Source organism: Phytophthora infestans, genomic scaffold (genome assembly GCF_000142945.1).
Source record: "Phytophthora infestans T30-4 supercont1.4 genomic scaffold, whole genome shotgun sequence".
Lineage (NCBI taxonomy): Eukaryota > Oomycota > Peronosporomycetes > Peronosporales > Peronosporaceae > Phytophthora > Phytophthora infestans.
In genome coordinates, this window is record NW_003303755.1 from 4,195,765 (window position 1) to 4,212,116 (window position 16,352).

The following is a 16,352-nucleotide window of genomic DNA, read 5'->3' on the forward strand; positions in this document are numbered from 1 at the left end:
GGCACCGATTGCCTTGCCTCGCCCAGTCGATCCAGGGCTCGTGCTTCTCAAGCCAGGGCATGCCCAGGATCATATCATATGGATCCATATCGAGAACAGTGAAACTGTTCGAGGCTGTCAAAGTCTTCAAACTTGACAGCCAGATCCACTTGGACGTTGGGGACAGTGACGACCTTCCCGTCGGCCAGTCGCACTGACACCGTCCCGTTGCCCTTGCTTTCTCGCAAAGCTTCGGACAACTTGTTGCTGTTACGAGCAACCGTCTGGCGGCGTGCGAAATTCTTCGACGCCCCAGAGTCAATCAAGATTCTAAAGGGGTGATCGTACCCCCGTACACATCCGTGTACTACGAGCAACCCGCCGCTGCTCTTCGCCGATTCGAGAGTGCGAAGACTCTCAGGGGCTAAGTCCCCGTGGTACGCGCCACCCGCGCACCCATCACGAAGACTTAGTTCTTCCCCAGTAGGGCGCCCCGCCCCTACTGGTTCCCTGCGTTCCCCTGTCCCCGGGATCCTGGCTTCTGCCAGCGACCCTTGAGGACGGGCTTGGGGAAGGACCGTCTGCGGAGTCTTTCCGCGGGACAGTCGCGCTTGAAGTGGCCCATCTTCCCACAGCCGAAGCAGCGGATGTCACGCTGTTCGGCGGACCCGAGTTCCATGGGAACTGGTCCGTTGGGGCTTGTTCGACCGAAAGCCGACAAGGAACTCCCAGGCCACGCTGAGGCCGGCGTACGCGCCTGGCGATGGCTGTATTCTTCTTGAAGAGCCACTTGAATCGCCTCTTCAAGGGTGCTAGCCTGCACCCGGAACAGCTGAGTGCGTGCGGGGCCCACTCGAAGGCCGTCCATGAACACAGTCATCTTGATGTGTTCATTGAGTGGGTTTCCCACTAGGGACGCCGTGAGCTCCCGTATCTCTTGCACATACTCGTGCAGTTCGCGTCTTCCTTGTTTACACGCGAGGAAGCGCGAACGCTGGCGGTACTCGTAGTTCGCCGGGAGGAACGCGGCTCGGAGCTGTTCGCACAGCTGAGCCCAGGATGTGAAACATCCAGGGGATGTCGCTTCCCGAGTGTACACCCAACTCTTAGCACGACCGCTAAGGTTGGAGAGTGCAAAAGCAACACGCAGTTGCTCGGTCGAGATCAGAGCCGCGTCCATCGCGAGCTCTACTTCTCGGACCCAGAAGTGAAGGTTCTCGCCTTCCTTCCCTTCATACGGCTTTACCTTCAGCCGTATTGGCTTCGGGTGAGGCGGGTTTGCTTCCGCCGCCGGAGCCTGCAGGTTCTCCCGCACATGCGCGATGAGGCCCTGCTCGTACGCGTCGAATGCATTGACGCGCTCGAGCTGCTCAGCCGGTGTTGATACCACCAGGCTCTGCAGGGCCTCCATCCCGAAGATGCCTGCCATCTTCCGAACCGACTCGAACTGAGAGTCGTTCATATGGGAGAAGTCGTTCCTATCCATGGCAACGAACTTCGGAGGTTCAGGTAGTCTACCCGCGATGGCGTGGATTGACTACAAGTGCTACCAAGTGTGACGGGGTCACACAGCACCTTGCGCTAGAGGAAGTTATCTTCCGAGAGTATACAAACTCTCAGTGAACGGCAGTTCACAGGTCCCCTCTTTAATTAAAGAGAGCGAAGTGACCTAAATAAGGTAGATTGTAAACTGAGTATATTTATAGGTAGGTTAAGTTTGTGGTTAATACAAACTATCAGTTACCTATAGAAATGCAATGTCATTTAACCAATGGATGACCTTGGTACCTTGTACCAAATATCCCGGAGTATGACATGTCATACTCCTGAAGTGTGAAGTGTCACACTTCATGTAACCAGGGTACACTTAGTGCTACGTACCCCGTTACACTGCACCTCAACGCCCTCTGTATGTGAAGCTGTGCCTTAGCACTTCCGCGTGAGCATAGTGCCCCGCTCGGCGCAGAGCGTCAGCCTGACCCCTCACGTCGCGCCTGGTGTCGACACTAATTTGAGATATTTCTTTAGATACAACCTATCAGAGGGGTTGGTGTGGATTTAGATAGGCTTATTAGAATAAATCATTGTGGCGCTTGGACATACCGACAATTTATTTGACTTAATTTTTCAAGGGCAGAAAAAATAGAAAATAGATCACTTTTTTATTTAGACAGCGCTGTAATGAATATGTTTTTTTTTTCATTTTGACATTATTTATTGTGGCTGGCATAGGATTGTCAAATTTTAATTTAAAGAAGCATCGGATAATTTATCGAGCATTCTTGTTTCTCATAAATTAAATGCCATACTCGGCGGCCCCCTAAGTGTTCGACTCGTTTGAGCATCCCAACTTATAAATCATACCCACAGGACAACACCTTTTAAAAGGTGCAAAATCTATCCTAGAAGGACTCCTTACTTAAAAATACTAATCAAGTTCTGCCGAAGGGAGAAGAGACAAAAATATCGCTGGTAGCTCGAGCTACTTCTTCGTGGACGCATCGAGCTCTGTGCTGTTTTAGAGCTCTGAGCTCAGAGCTCGAGCACCTTATGCGCTGATCGGCAAATGACCGGATTTGATGTTCTTCCCCCGGTTCGGAAGCACCGGCTACAGCTAGAGCTGCCAGCCTTAACTGCCTTAATCTGACCTTTACCTTCATAAATATAGTACCATGTGAGCTTCTTTGCCCATCGCAGTACCTCCTTAACTTGAAAAAAGCTAACCAATGGGTACAACGTACCACCTTCTTCAAAGTTGCGTTTTGAAATGATTCGATTTGTTTCGTTACCGTATCGTGGTTTGAACAGCCTGCACTGCGGGGACAGATAAACGGATCGAACTCTTTTGATATTACATTCACAGACAATGGCAACTTATGATATTAAACAAACTGCTCCCGCTGTGTACAATTTGCCTTTAAAGCTTCTGTCCTTTTCTCTGTTGGATAAATATACAGTGACAGACAGAATGACTGCCAGTGCCGAAAAAAAAGAGCAATTAACAAGGACGTGCACATGTACAGTATCCCAATTCAGCGCAATCAAACAATTTCATACAAATAGTTGAATAATTTGATTTTGACAAATCTTGCTAGGAAAGTTTTTTTCCAATCAGTGCTGAATATCGTATGTGACCGCTCTATCATATGCAGATCATTTTTGGTATTGAAAACCCAAACCATTCGTGGCAGCTATATTCTGTCCGTCGCTGTATGCAACCAAAGGCGGTGTATTCTATAACACATCAGAAAGCTGGTCTGGCCCCATCGGTAACGCTGCCGCTGAAACTCGAACCTACATTACCACTTTTATTCTGCGACGTCTACTTTGATGTGCCTCCCTGGGTTACCGACATCGTCCTCGTTCGTTGCACCCAGCATTCACTTTGAGTATAAAAAAGTACTTTTTTGTCGATACCATCAATTTAATGATACAGAGGCTGCAATCCGACACCCAGCTACACGCACATTTCCAGTCACTGGGTTTGATTCTTTGTCTTCGTCTCATTATCGCTGTCATCATCACTCGACTTCTCGATATGAAGCAATGCAATATCGTACCTGGCACCTTCACACGCTGCGACTCTTTTATCACCTTCCTGAGCTTTGCCACACCGGCAGGAAATAATCGACCCCAGAAGCGCATTTATACCCAAGTGGAAGCAGCCCACTCTAAAAAGGTTAGCTCAGTAGTCACAAAGGCGAAGTTTGGCTAATACATATAACAGGTATCGATTCTGGAGCTCTTCTGCAAGTCAAATACATCACCAACCGTCAGAATTTCTCGTGAAGTCTAATCACAAGTGAAGAGGATAGACGCAGTCCTCTCCATATTTTCGCTACTATCGGTGAGGTATCGCTCCATCAGATTCGTCAGACTAGGTGGCGGTACTATTGAGCACGATGAGCTCGATGGTGTCACTTCAAGTGACTCTTTTCACTCGCATTGGAGTGTGTCTGAGGGCGCAGTATAATTTTATCCCGCCACCGGTCAGCGCGACACCTTAGTGTGTGCTCCTTCTTCGTCTGGCCCGGCTCCTTAAACTTGATGTACAGCACCCGACTTTGTCTATATTGAGTTTTGTACGCTGCAGGCTAAGAAGGTAAAGGTTGTAAAGTATTTCTTACTTAATCTGCGGGAGGTTGAATGATCGTAAGGTAAGGTTGACAACTCTTGTTACAAAGCGTGGCTCTACTCATACGTACTTAACCAGCCACTTTCCTACTTCGGGGACCATCACAGCAAAGAGAGGAAACAAACTCGATTAGCTTGACGGGGCTGTACTCATGCAGGTTGACTTCTTGGAATGACCATATGAAGTTCGACTCGTTTGACCCCCCCCCAAAGGGACGTGAGCAATATGAGATGCCGGTCACGTATCTCTTCCAAACGTGGTGTGTATCAAGTTGCTTGTCCACTTCAACTGCTTTCTGTTTCTCTTCATGGTAGAGGTAGCGTCGCTTTAGAGCCTATAGCCCCACTAATCCTGATGCTCGAAGCCACACAGCCGTCAGACAATGTCTCCGGACCTTCGGTGAACCGATACAACGTCTGCCGTTATACCTGCCCTTGTATTGGCACGGAACCAGTTGTTAAGGTGGTTACACGATCCAGCGGAAGTATGGTTGTCACAACTGGATTGCCTGGTGAATAGCTACCACGAATACCTCCTCGGCTGCCGCATCGCTGTCGGTTTTGGTCATTTTAGTGCCGGGCTCTGTTGGCAAACACGTGTCAGTTCTATTCGATGTTATGGGACAGATACCCCCTAGAAGACAGCGCCGGACAGCGTAACTTGGCAGTGTCGTTACCGGTTACAGAGCGTCGGAGAGAGCTGAAAACATTCTTGCTGGCAGCTCGAGCTGCTTCTTCCCAGACGCATCGAGCACCGTGTCGTTTTCGAGCTCTGATGTCTGATCTTGAGCCTTGGGCGAGGATCGGTAAATGACCATATTTGCTGATCTTTTCGGTTTGGAAACACCGGTTACAACTCACTTACTGATCACTTTTGAAAAGTAAAGCTCATGAATTAGTTTAAAGCATTACCAGCTAGCAACCACTTATCTAAGAGAGATGTCGGACAGCTGTCGGACAACAATATGCGAGTTCATATAGGTAGATATTGTGAGATAAAAAGGTGTATTTGTTTAATTAGGGAGAGCCTTTGCTTGCGGAGCCACTAGAAGTATAATTGGCATCGCTTTTCGAAGATGCTATGATGGGCCAAGTGCTGCGACATTGTTAGAGCTGCACGTTGTTTAAATGGCGATCACAGCATTCAGCCAAGTCTTATCATTTAAGTTTATTTGCTGTAAGATACAAGGATCCATTGCTCCAACAATCGTGCCTCAAAGACGTCAACAGTATATAAATACATATTAATCTTGCCACTTGCATTCAAATATGGGCCGAAGCCAGTTTTGTAATTCAATATATTAAAAAAACGGTACATAACACCCCTGTGACTTGCTTGGACACATGCATAGCGAACGTCTCGAGCAGTGTCTTCTCAGTGTTGACCCGTGAAATGATCTGCTGAAGTTAGCCAACCCTAGCGTTCGCAAATGGTTCTGTTTTAAAAAATGTCCCCATCCTAGTGGGGTTGCCAGTTTCCTGCCGCTTTTGGTTTAAACGTTTGTATGAGTGCAAATTAATTGAGCTTTACCCATTCGACAAAAATCATATAGCCAATGGAAACTAAGAAGAAACCCAAATAAGGATCGGTAACAGGATAAAATCACTGGCACGAAACTGGTTGAGTGCACATAACTGGAACTGGGCCTAATAAAAAAAAATCAATGTGGATCCAATGCGTGAATCGGGAATTCCTAGTATTCCACACAAAAAGAACGTGTACGTTTTTCCAGCAAAAACGAGCATTAAAATGGCAATGTGGAATAAATGTTAGCATTAGGGATCGCTAGGTCTCCACAACAAAACAGACTTGTACGTTTTTCCATCAAAACCGAAACGCAAAACGCAATATGAAATCAATGCTAAAACTACGAATTGCTAGTTTTCCACAGCAAAACAGACATATACGTTTTCTGTCAAATATTGACGTCAAAAAACAAAAGTTGTTAAGTCGATAGGCATGTATTGGTTGCCGTACACGTATCCAGTGTGCACTTATGGCTGGAATCGAAAGAGTCAAGGAAACGGAATCCGGAAGAATTACTTCGAAAAGAGCACGGGATGCAAGGCGAACATCAAAGCCGCAGTTTCATGAAATGGGGCCAAAGACGTTCAAAATGTTTTGGTGCGGGTGACTACCTCTGGCGTTGGGCATAACAGCAAGGCGTCGAAGGCGATTTACGAGAACCAAGCCTCAAATTGACGCGTGGATAACCCTGCTCTTCTTGCCTTCGTCGACGAGCTCCAGACTGCCGGATCAAAACCGAAGTCGATCATGCAGTATCTTCGAAAAAAAACAGGTGCTCTTACTAGCTTTACTAATGTTTTCACATGTTTTCTAATATTTATATGATGAACGATGTAGGCAAAAATTCATGCTACGGGATGTCCACAACATGGTGGCGAAGATGAAAGTGAAACGAAAGGAGGGTGCTATCGTTGAGGAGCGGTTAGAAACCATTTTGCGAGGTGTGTGAGAGTCGAGGGAATCGCGCGTCCGTGTTCATTGACGATGCAAAGACCACACAGACAATCATGCTTCAGACATGACAGATGCGACGCTGGCTCAAAGTTTTCCCTGAAGTCATGCTAGTCGATGCTACGCACATACGAATGAGTCACGCTACAAGCTGTTCTCTTTCATGGAGAAAGATGGCCATGTGAGTACAGGTACCTTGTGCTACTTGCTCAGTGAGTCTTGTACACGACGCAGCTTCGAAGTGCCTCCAGTAACAGAAATGTGTAGCTTGAGTACTGGAGCTACTCGCTGTGAGGTACTGGAGCTACTTTATGTGTAACTAACTTATTTGTTCAACGTTCTGCATTATTAGGACCAGTATGTTCATCACAGTTTTATGGAGAATGAAAGAGCGGAATCTCTGACAGATGCAATCCAATCCTTCAAATTTCACAACCCTTCGTGGGAGAAGGTCAAGGTAATAGTCATCGACAAGGATATGGGCGAGCTTGGTTTGCTGGAGAACGAATTTCAGGGTATGAATATTATTCTCTGTTATTTCCATCTGAAGAAGTTTATTTGCGCTGAAATGATGAAGCGTGAGTATGGAGGACCCTCGAGCTTCGACAAAGCTCAAGCAGAGGATGCTGTCGACATGATGAGGCTTGCTGCTTCTCCAGAGAAGTACATCAAATATCTGAAGTACACGTGCTTCCTGCTGGATAGAGTTCAGCTTCGAGACAGCGACACTATTAAGAGCCTAAGCACCCTTTCCTGGAATATTCCATGCGAAATTGGGACTCTATGAAGGATCGATGGGTGCTGTATGCGCGTTCCGATGTACCCCATCTGGGAAATCACACAAACAGCAGGTACAATGGCTTTCAGAATGCTGATCTATATTTGTAATGAACTTAAGCCTCTGCTACGTCTTACCACAGACTGGAATCGTCGTGGGGTCACATCAAGAATATTTTAAGGGCAGATATGGCGTTGGATGAATGCGTCGATGCCTTGATATTCTTACAAGTCGTTGCCGAGATGGAGTGCGTCAAGAAGATAACTGATGTTGGTCAGATCCGCCAGAAGGTGCAGATGAAAAATTGAAAATTCTTGCTCGTGATGTAAGTCCCTATCCGTTCCGGCATAGGACTTACATCTCGAGCAAGAATTCTCCGGCTAATTGAGCAGCAGTACTGATTGCCCAAGAATAGAAATACCTATTTCGAGATAAAGGAGCTGCAACCAAGTTTGTTTCTTCTTACTGGAGACAACTGTACAAGTGTACATCACGTGGATACTTCGGTACGTGAAGCACTGGAACTATATCTGTAATCCTTATCTGATTTTATATGTTTATTATGGTGCCTTTAGTATTATACCTCCGGTCACCGAGCAAGATGTATTGGATACTTCTACTGTACCTTCAGTTACAGGAATTACAAGTGGAGATCGAGTGGGTGCCATTCATGGAGATCCGCACGATGGGAAACCGAGTACAACCAGACGGGATCATCCCAGCAGTTCGTCTGACTCATCTGGATCCTTCATCGTATCTAAGAGCGCTAAAAGCAGAGGGTGCCCAAAGATGAGAACGAAGCAAGGAAAAGCGACAGCGTGTCGTCCGCGGTAAGGAAATTGCGTCAAGGCTCGTGCAAGGAACATTGGTGCCGGTTCCAAGTGTACGGATCATCGTGAAGTTTCTGGACAGCGACTATACTTTCGAATCTGCAAAACGGATACTACCCAAGCTAACTATCCGGGAAGTTTCAAAGTCCAAAAAGGCGATCGCTTGTATCTACACGGACGACATGTGCACTACTGATATTCGCTTTGTCTTCTCTCGCGAGTTCGTGGAAAAGGCTCATATGTCAATCTGGGGGTCCAGGAAAAATCTTGCGGTTGACTGTGAAGACGGCAGCGTCGGTGTGCGTGTGCCACGTTTGGAAAGTTATTGCTTAAAGATATCGAGACAATGGATCGGTGGCACACGTGCATGGAGCTTCTAGCGCAAACAGAGAAACCTATGAATTGGGCCGTAAACACCAGCTTTAAGCGCATTTCGATTCCAGAGGAACTTTCTGATGGAGTTGCTACCGAACCAAAACAGCGGGAAAATGCAATCAAGCAGCTTTTGCTTCGAGGCGGACGCGTGGCATCGGGTGGTAGTGTACCGTACCGAGCCCTACTGACATTTTGTGGGAGTTCATGGCTTGACGACAATTGTATGGGCCACGGGATTGCACTGCTACACCGTGAGCATCCTGGTGTTGGCGTCGTCAATCCTCCCTTCCTGCGTATTCAGATTCGAGAGCAGTCGCTTACGGCTATCAAACCGGCAACCCGTTCGCGGAAACAAACAAGATAGTGTTGATACCGTTGCATATCGACAACAACCACTGGTGCGGTGCTGTGCTCGATTTTCGGAAAGAGACTTGGAAAATCACGCTCTTTGATCCGCTTCGAGCGTCGAAGGCACCGTACTACGATATTGGCGAAGCCCAACTGAAGAGTATTTTAGGAGAAATATGTACCGTTCTGACAATCAAGCAAGAAGCACGTTCACGCTAGTCAGATGGATCAAGTTGCGGTGTAGCTGTCCTTGTGTTTTTCGAGTGCTTTCTCAGTGGAATTTTACTACCAACCAAATTAACCTCACCGCTCATACGATTATGAAGGCTCCGCTATTCGCTGAAATGTCTGATGTAACTAGATTAGTTTTGCTAAATGAATTCATGCTCATTAATACTTCACGGTCTCGGTGGTTATCCTCGCTATTCAGTGCCTGGCTCTCCGCCTTAGCGCTTGAGCTACCGCGTCGGCGCGTTTCTTGTGCTTGTGGAACTCGCACTTGAGTCATCGAAGATGGTTTTCAGGTCGTCCAACACCTCGCTGAACGTTCCCGATATTCTTCCCTTCTTGCTCAACGAACACAACCTTTCGCGATGACCCGCAGATGGAAGGACAGTCCGCCTACAAGTAAATGAACGCTGCCCGTGAAACACCAAGCCTTGTATACCTTCAAGCAACGCGACGCTTCAATGAGTCACATTCATGCAACGTGCATGATTGGATCCACGAGAGCCACACAATCTAATGTTTACAAACGATTAATATGAAATCAACTGCAAATAAAATACAGTACCGAATGTTACCGCGCTGAATTGTGATCGGTACCTGTAGGCATCACTCGGTGCCTACACATGTGCCCCTAACTCTCGCTTAAGTACGATCTGCTCGATATATTTAACAATGCTCTAATAACTGGCGGTGTGGGCCACCCCGGGCGATTGTTACCTGAGTCGATAGTCCACAGACTGACCCTAGGGGTATAAAATATTTAGTGTGCGTTGTGTGAGAAGTGCTGCATAACTGTTCCTAGAAAGCGTAATGCAAGAAGCAGCTCATTATGGAAGTGGGTAAAGGCACACTATGAGTTTTGGTAATTTACGATAAAAAAACGGTTGCGAAGATATAAAATCTCTACATTTGAACTGCCACGGATTTTAAAACATTCACCCCCTCTTCCCCCTTTCACCCCTCCCCGCTTTTCGCGCCTTACAGCCTTTCATTTTGAAAGATTTTAAAGCGCCATATCTCCGTCATCGGAGATATGAACAGCTCCGCGTCTACCTCGGATTCCGACGCCGCCGATGAGGCCACGCAGAGGCAGCCCCCTGCTTCTCTAGCGATTGACACCGTCTCCGCAACTGAGGCACAATCACCCGAGGACCATATTCCCTCTCATGATGACAGGAAGCTCGTTGCGCAGCCTATGGAGAAGCGTCATTTCGCGGGCTGGGCCAATTTTTTTTAGTATCTGGACAAGTATCAAAATGAAACGTACCAAGTCTTCCACAAGAGGACGTCTACGAGTGTCGAGGCAAGAAACACGGACCTCACGCGCCGTGGAAAGGCTACATCTACATTAATTATTCCAGCTTCTTCCGAAAAGTATTACCAGCAGATGATATGCACGCATGGATGGTCACGGTCAAGCCGATCTAAAGGGAAACGAGAGAGCTATTTTATGAAGTCGACACAATGTCAGGCGCAGTTGTCTCTTACAGTCGTCTGGGTTGCTGATTTAGGCTTCCAGGTGAAAGTAACTCAGCAATCCACTGTCCACAATCACCCTCTCGGTCAACTCACTTGTGCCAATCACCCTGCCAACCGTCGAGTTGAAGATGCTGACATCCTCGGCTTCGTCGAGAAGTTGCAGGCGGCTGGAGCGAAGAAAAAGATGATCATGGAATATTTGATGCGGAAATCAGGTACGCCTGCTATTTATTATGAGATCTGTACCGTTACTAAACTGCATTTATTATAGGCAAGCGAGTCACCCTAAGGGACGTACACAACATGGTTGCCAATATCAAGGAAGCACGGCGGAGAGCTACAGCGGTGGAATCTAAGCTGGATTGCTTTTTCCGTGATTTTTGTTCTCAGAAGGGAAACACAGCTACGGTCTATGTCGACGAAGATAAACTGGCTCAGACGATCACCTTTCAGACTCATCAGATGCGCCACTTCTTTGAGGCTTTTCCAGAAGTGATGATGGTGGATGCCACCCACAACATCAATGACGCTCGGTATAAGCTGCTTAGCTTTATGATTCATGACGTATTCGGCCATGTAAGTGACAACTCTGTGATTATTTGTGGTTCTTTGTGACGCACAGTGTGTCATTGTGTCTTTTGGTGTCGCTTTGTGCCCCTCGGTGCTGTGTCTTTGCTATTGTGATTCTTGATGCCTCATTCTGGCTTTTTGTGATCTGTGTGTGAATAGGAACAACACGTTCAGCATGCACTGATGGAAAATGAGAGCGCTGAATGTCTTACGGACGCCGTCACGTCTTCCAAGACATCCAGCCCTACCTGGGATAAAATTCGTGTCATCATTGTTGACAAAGATTTTGGTGAAATTTCGCTTCTTCGTGCAGAGCTTCCTGGTGCTCGGATTCTACTTTGTGTGTTTCATGTCGTCAAGTACCTCCGTACTGGAATGGCTAAAGGGATTATGAAGCTTTCGATCGCGAAAAAAGAAGATGCTGTCCATATGATGCTGAATGCTCAGACGGAGCTCGAGTACGATACAGCTCGGAAGTGCATATACTACGTTGTGGAGGGACGTGAAATTAAATTAGATCAAGATATTCCAAAATCCCTGCACCCGTTCCTGGAGTACTTTGACAAGAACTGGCATGAGTGCAGAAGAATGTGGAGTGGGTTTGGTCGTTCTGACGTACTTCACTCAGGCAACACAACAAACAATCGGTAAGAATGTTTTTGCAGATAATATAAAAATGTACTAACTTCAACAATGCTCGGTCGCTTTAGTCTAGAAGCTGCGTGGGTCATTTAAAGGATGTTTTGAAACCGACAATGATGCTAGACGAGTGTGTGGATACTCTTCTTTTCTTGCAAGCAGTAGCCGAACTCGAGTATGCTAAAAAGATCACCGACGTCGGCTACATGCGTTACGGGGGGGGGGCGATGCAGAGCTCGAGAAGCTAGCGAAAGTGGTCAGTCAGCACGCCTATCAACTTGTTGAAAAGCAATATCGTGTGGCGAACGACAGGACGACGCACTACACAATCCGTGAGCTACAGAAGTCTGTGTTCGAGCTGACGTCGTCCGAGGATTCGACGCGCTTATACCACGTTGATACTAGGGTGCGTCCAATATTAATATATACTTTCATGACAAAACCTCACGTATCTTTTATCTTCATATTTTGCAGAGCTACCGCTGTTCGTGTACGTTTGCGAGGACTGTACTACTGCCATGTCGGCACGTGATTTACTGGGGCCTACTTTCGAACAAGAGTCCTTGTTGTTGTTTTCCGTTAAGACACTTTAACCCACGGTGGTGCTTGACATCCCAATCAAATTTACGATTGGAGGAATGTGAAGTTTCAGGGGGTGAAGCAGCATGTAGTTTGTTCCGGGTTTGTGAATCGTCGCTAAACGGATGTCACCATCGTGTGCTTAACGGAACGAATAAGTTTCGTACGGCTTACAGTGTTGGTTGTCTTATAGCCGATATTATGAGCCGCAATGGGACTCCAGTTTACAAGGACATGCTGGGGGCACTAAAGAAGTTCAAAGATATTGTGAAAGATGGCGTGGCCCCACAGATTATATCGGTTTTGGACTCATCAAGTGAAGATAAGAGTCACCCTGATAGTGTGGTCGGTGTACAAAGTCACTCTGAGCGTATACAACGCCACTCTGAGCGTGTGTCCGATGGCGAAAGCCACTCTGACAGTGTGTCTTGTGATAAAGGTCACACTGGCAAAGCCGTGCGAACCCCCTCTGAAATGTCGGTGCACTCGGCAAAGTCTACACTTACGAAGTGGTCAAAACCAGACGACCACCGTAGCTCTGGATCAAGTGATGACGCTTCGTTTTTTATTTCAAAAAGCACCAAAAGTAGAGAGCGTCCGGCTATCAGAAAAATCAGAAGCGAAAAGAGAAGAAGCTGCGAATGGAAAAGTCAAACACGGAGGCAAAACAACTGATTTAAGGCACGTTAGCACCGGTATCAACGTTACCAAATGTTGGAACAGTGATAGATTCAGCTTACAGCTACGAGTCAGCTTTCGAATTCTTACCCCTCTTTCCAGTGAAGAATGTCGGTCCGAGAAAGCAAGCCATAGCCACGTCAGCAGCACCACAAAAATGTATCAGCGCAGTCAAGTTCGTGGTGCCAGAAAAATTTCTGTTAAAGTGTACTCGATCGCCTGGAGAGTTCAAGAAGTCACATTCAGACGCTGATATAAAAGTTGGTGTTCGAGCTACAAAAGTGGGGACATTTACCGAGTCTCAACTGCAACTGATGACAAAGTACTATCGCATAATGGAGAAGCTCTCTGCTGTTTCTGATACCGTCGATAACCTTTTGGCACGTCTAGATGTACCTGACGAGCTCTATGAGTACAAGAAATTGGACAAGCTTGCTGCTGCTACAGCGATTCAGAAAAAGGTTATTCCCATGTCCCAACAGTCGAGTTTTGGAACGATAACGAACGAGTCACTTCTGCTGTTTCGTGGGGATACTTGGCTAAATGACGATAGCTTGATGCATGCAATGACATTCATAGAAAATGCAGTTCCAAAGGTGGAATTAATTTCTCCAAATGGTATGGGGTGTGAATGTGAGGAAACCAAGCAAAGCATCATTAACAAGACCCAGCCTTTTTAAGAAGGCAACGACATCGTATTATTTCCGCTTCATTTCGATGGCAGCCACTGGTGCGGCGCCGTCTTCGATTCCCACACGTATCCCCAGACAATAAAAGTGTATGACCCTCAACAGAAGAAAAAAATGTTTGGATTTTTGCGAAAATATCCTTAGGGCTATATTTCCTGAGAAGGTATCCCTGATGTCAATCATTCACGTGAAATCACTGGAGCAAGGCGATGGAGTCAGCTGCGGGCCACTGGTATTGCACTTCTTTGAGTGTACAGTCCGCGGCATTGCTCTTCTAGATTCTGTTTCAAACGCCATCCTGTGGTATATTCGGTTGCGGTATTTGCTGAAGATACCGCATGTTTAAATTGTTTAAATATACATAAAACCATTGAAAGGATACGTCTTATACGCTTAACCCACATTTTCCCTTACTTATATGATTTCCCGCAAGAATGATAAGCTGGGTAGCGACACGACAGACAAGACCTTGGTTCTCGTCGATAAAACTCGTAGATAACTCTATCTTTTTCACGCTTTTGGCCTCCGTGCAGGGGTAGTGAAGCTGACACGACATGCCAGTAAAAAATCATTAAGTCAATTGTACACTCACGTAACATTTCATTTCGAGCCAGTGTACGTGCTACATTCAAGCTACAATTAGATTCATGCGCATACCGTATTTGAGATCTCCTACTTCAGAGTGATCTCCTAATTCAGACTGCCCTCCAACCAATCACATATCGAGAATGGCAGCGCACAAGTCTAGATCTCCTAATTCAGAGTACAAAAAACATGCTAAACTGTAGCTATCCACCAGCTCATTGCCAGACATTTGCAATGGCGCGCACTCCCCTCACGCTCGGCCAACGGAAAGGGAGAACCCGTATTTCTGGCACTGGCAAGCCTCCCAAGAAGTTCAAGCGCGTTGCCATTTCATACGCCAACAAGCTTTCGGTTGTGGAGTGAGCCTGATTGGGAGCTGCTACGACGGTTGCTGGAAGAAGTGCCCGTAGTGCGCCATGCTGTGGATACGCGTCACGACATAGAAAACTTCGTAGTTCCCGAAGAAGAACTTGATAACTAATTTGTTTTGTTTAAATAATACGTGATAGAGATGCGTCGGTACGTGTACAGATCTTGTGCATTTTGCAACAATACAACTTCAAAAATATTGGGTCTGAAGTAGGAGATCTCAAATACGGTACACCCCAGAAAGTCTATGATTGATGAAATTTATGAATTCAAATTACGTAATTTATGCTCAGCGTGTGCTTTTTGTGACTTTGTTTATCTAATTGTGCCCGCGTGGTGCCTTTTATATGCACTTAAGTACGAAGGCACACACTCATAGTGCTCTAACTCGTTATTGACGACAAAGGCACCGAAATTCTTCACAACTAAAAAAAACTTCACGGCTACTTTATTTACACATACCACGTATACAGTAATGCCCACACCCAAAACCAAAGCTTTTGGAGTTTACGGAGACTTCGCTGGCGAAGCATTGTAGAACTCCGAATACCACTCCCACGTCTTCGCCAGACCCTGCTCCAACGGAGTCGTAGGCTTGTATCCCAGCAAACGCTCGGCTTTTGAGATGTCTGCGCTCGTACGGGGCACGTCGCCAGGCTGGTCAGGCAAAATGTTGATTTTCGCCGTCTTGCCCACCAGTCCCTCAATAATGGCAATGAAGTCGGTGAGCAACACCGGCGTGCCACGACCCAAGTTGAACACCTCACAGCCATGACCACGATCCAGACTCAGCAGCACACCCTGAACGATGTCGTCGATGAACGTGTAGTCGCGAGACGACGAGCCGTCGCCGTACTGGTCAATTGCCACATCACGTGCGATGCGGTCCATGAACTTGAACGGAGCCATATCCGGACGGCCACGAGGTCCGTACACGGTGAAGAAGCGCAAGCCGATGGTGTCCATGCCGTACAGGTGGTGGTACGTGTGCGCCAACAGCTCGCAACTCTTCTTGGTCGCGGCGTACGGACTCACCGGGTAGTCTACGATGTCCTCCTCGCTGAAACTCTCCTTCATGCTGCCGCCGTACACGGAGCTGCTGCTTGCGTACACGAACTTCTTGATGCCAAACTCTCGGCATGCATCAAGTAGCAACATTGTGGCTACCACATTAGCCTGGATGTACAAGAGGGGGTTGTCGATACTGGGACGCACACCGGCACGGGCCGCCAAATGCACCATCGCATCCGGCTTGGTCTCCTTGAGCACGCGACGGACCAGCTGCTCGTCGCACAGATCACCGATGTACACGCTGACGCGGTCACCGTAATTGGACGTGAGCCAGTCGAGGTTGCTCTGCTTAAGCTTGACGTCGTAGTAGTCGTTCATCTCGTCCACAATGACGACGTCGTCTCCGCGTGCAAGAAGAGCCTTGGCGGTGTGGAAGCCGATGAACCCGGCGGCACCCGTCACGAAGATGCGATGACGTGCATTCCCCGCGGAAGTACACTCGTTCACAGCAGCGAGTAGATCAGACACTTCAAACGGAGTTGGGGCCATTGTACTTTAGCCTCGATCTGTTTTACTGTGTAGTGTAGTGCTTGGACTGTAAC

General features: G+C 47.2%; 1 protein-coding gene across 1 annotated transcript; it reads right to left on the reverse strand.

The window, feature by feature from the left end:
• Window positions 1-15,246: 15,246 nt before the first annotated feature.
• On the reverse strand, window positions 15,247-16,352 carry PITG_03960 (uncharacterized protein; the record flags this gene model as incomplete). Its single annotated transcript, XM_002906947.1, has 1 exon — window positions 15,247-16,352. The coding sequence occupies one exon, from the start codon at window positions 16,297-16,299 to the stop codon at window positions 15,247-15,249; it is 1,053 nt and encodes a 350-aa protein (XP_002906993.1).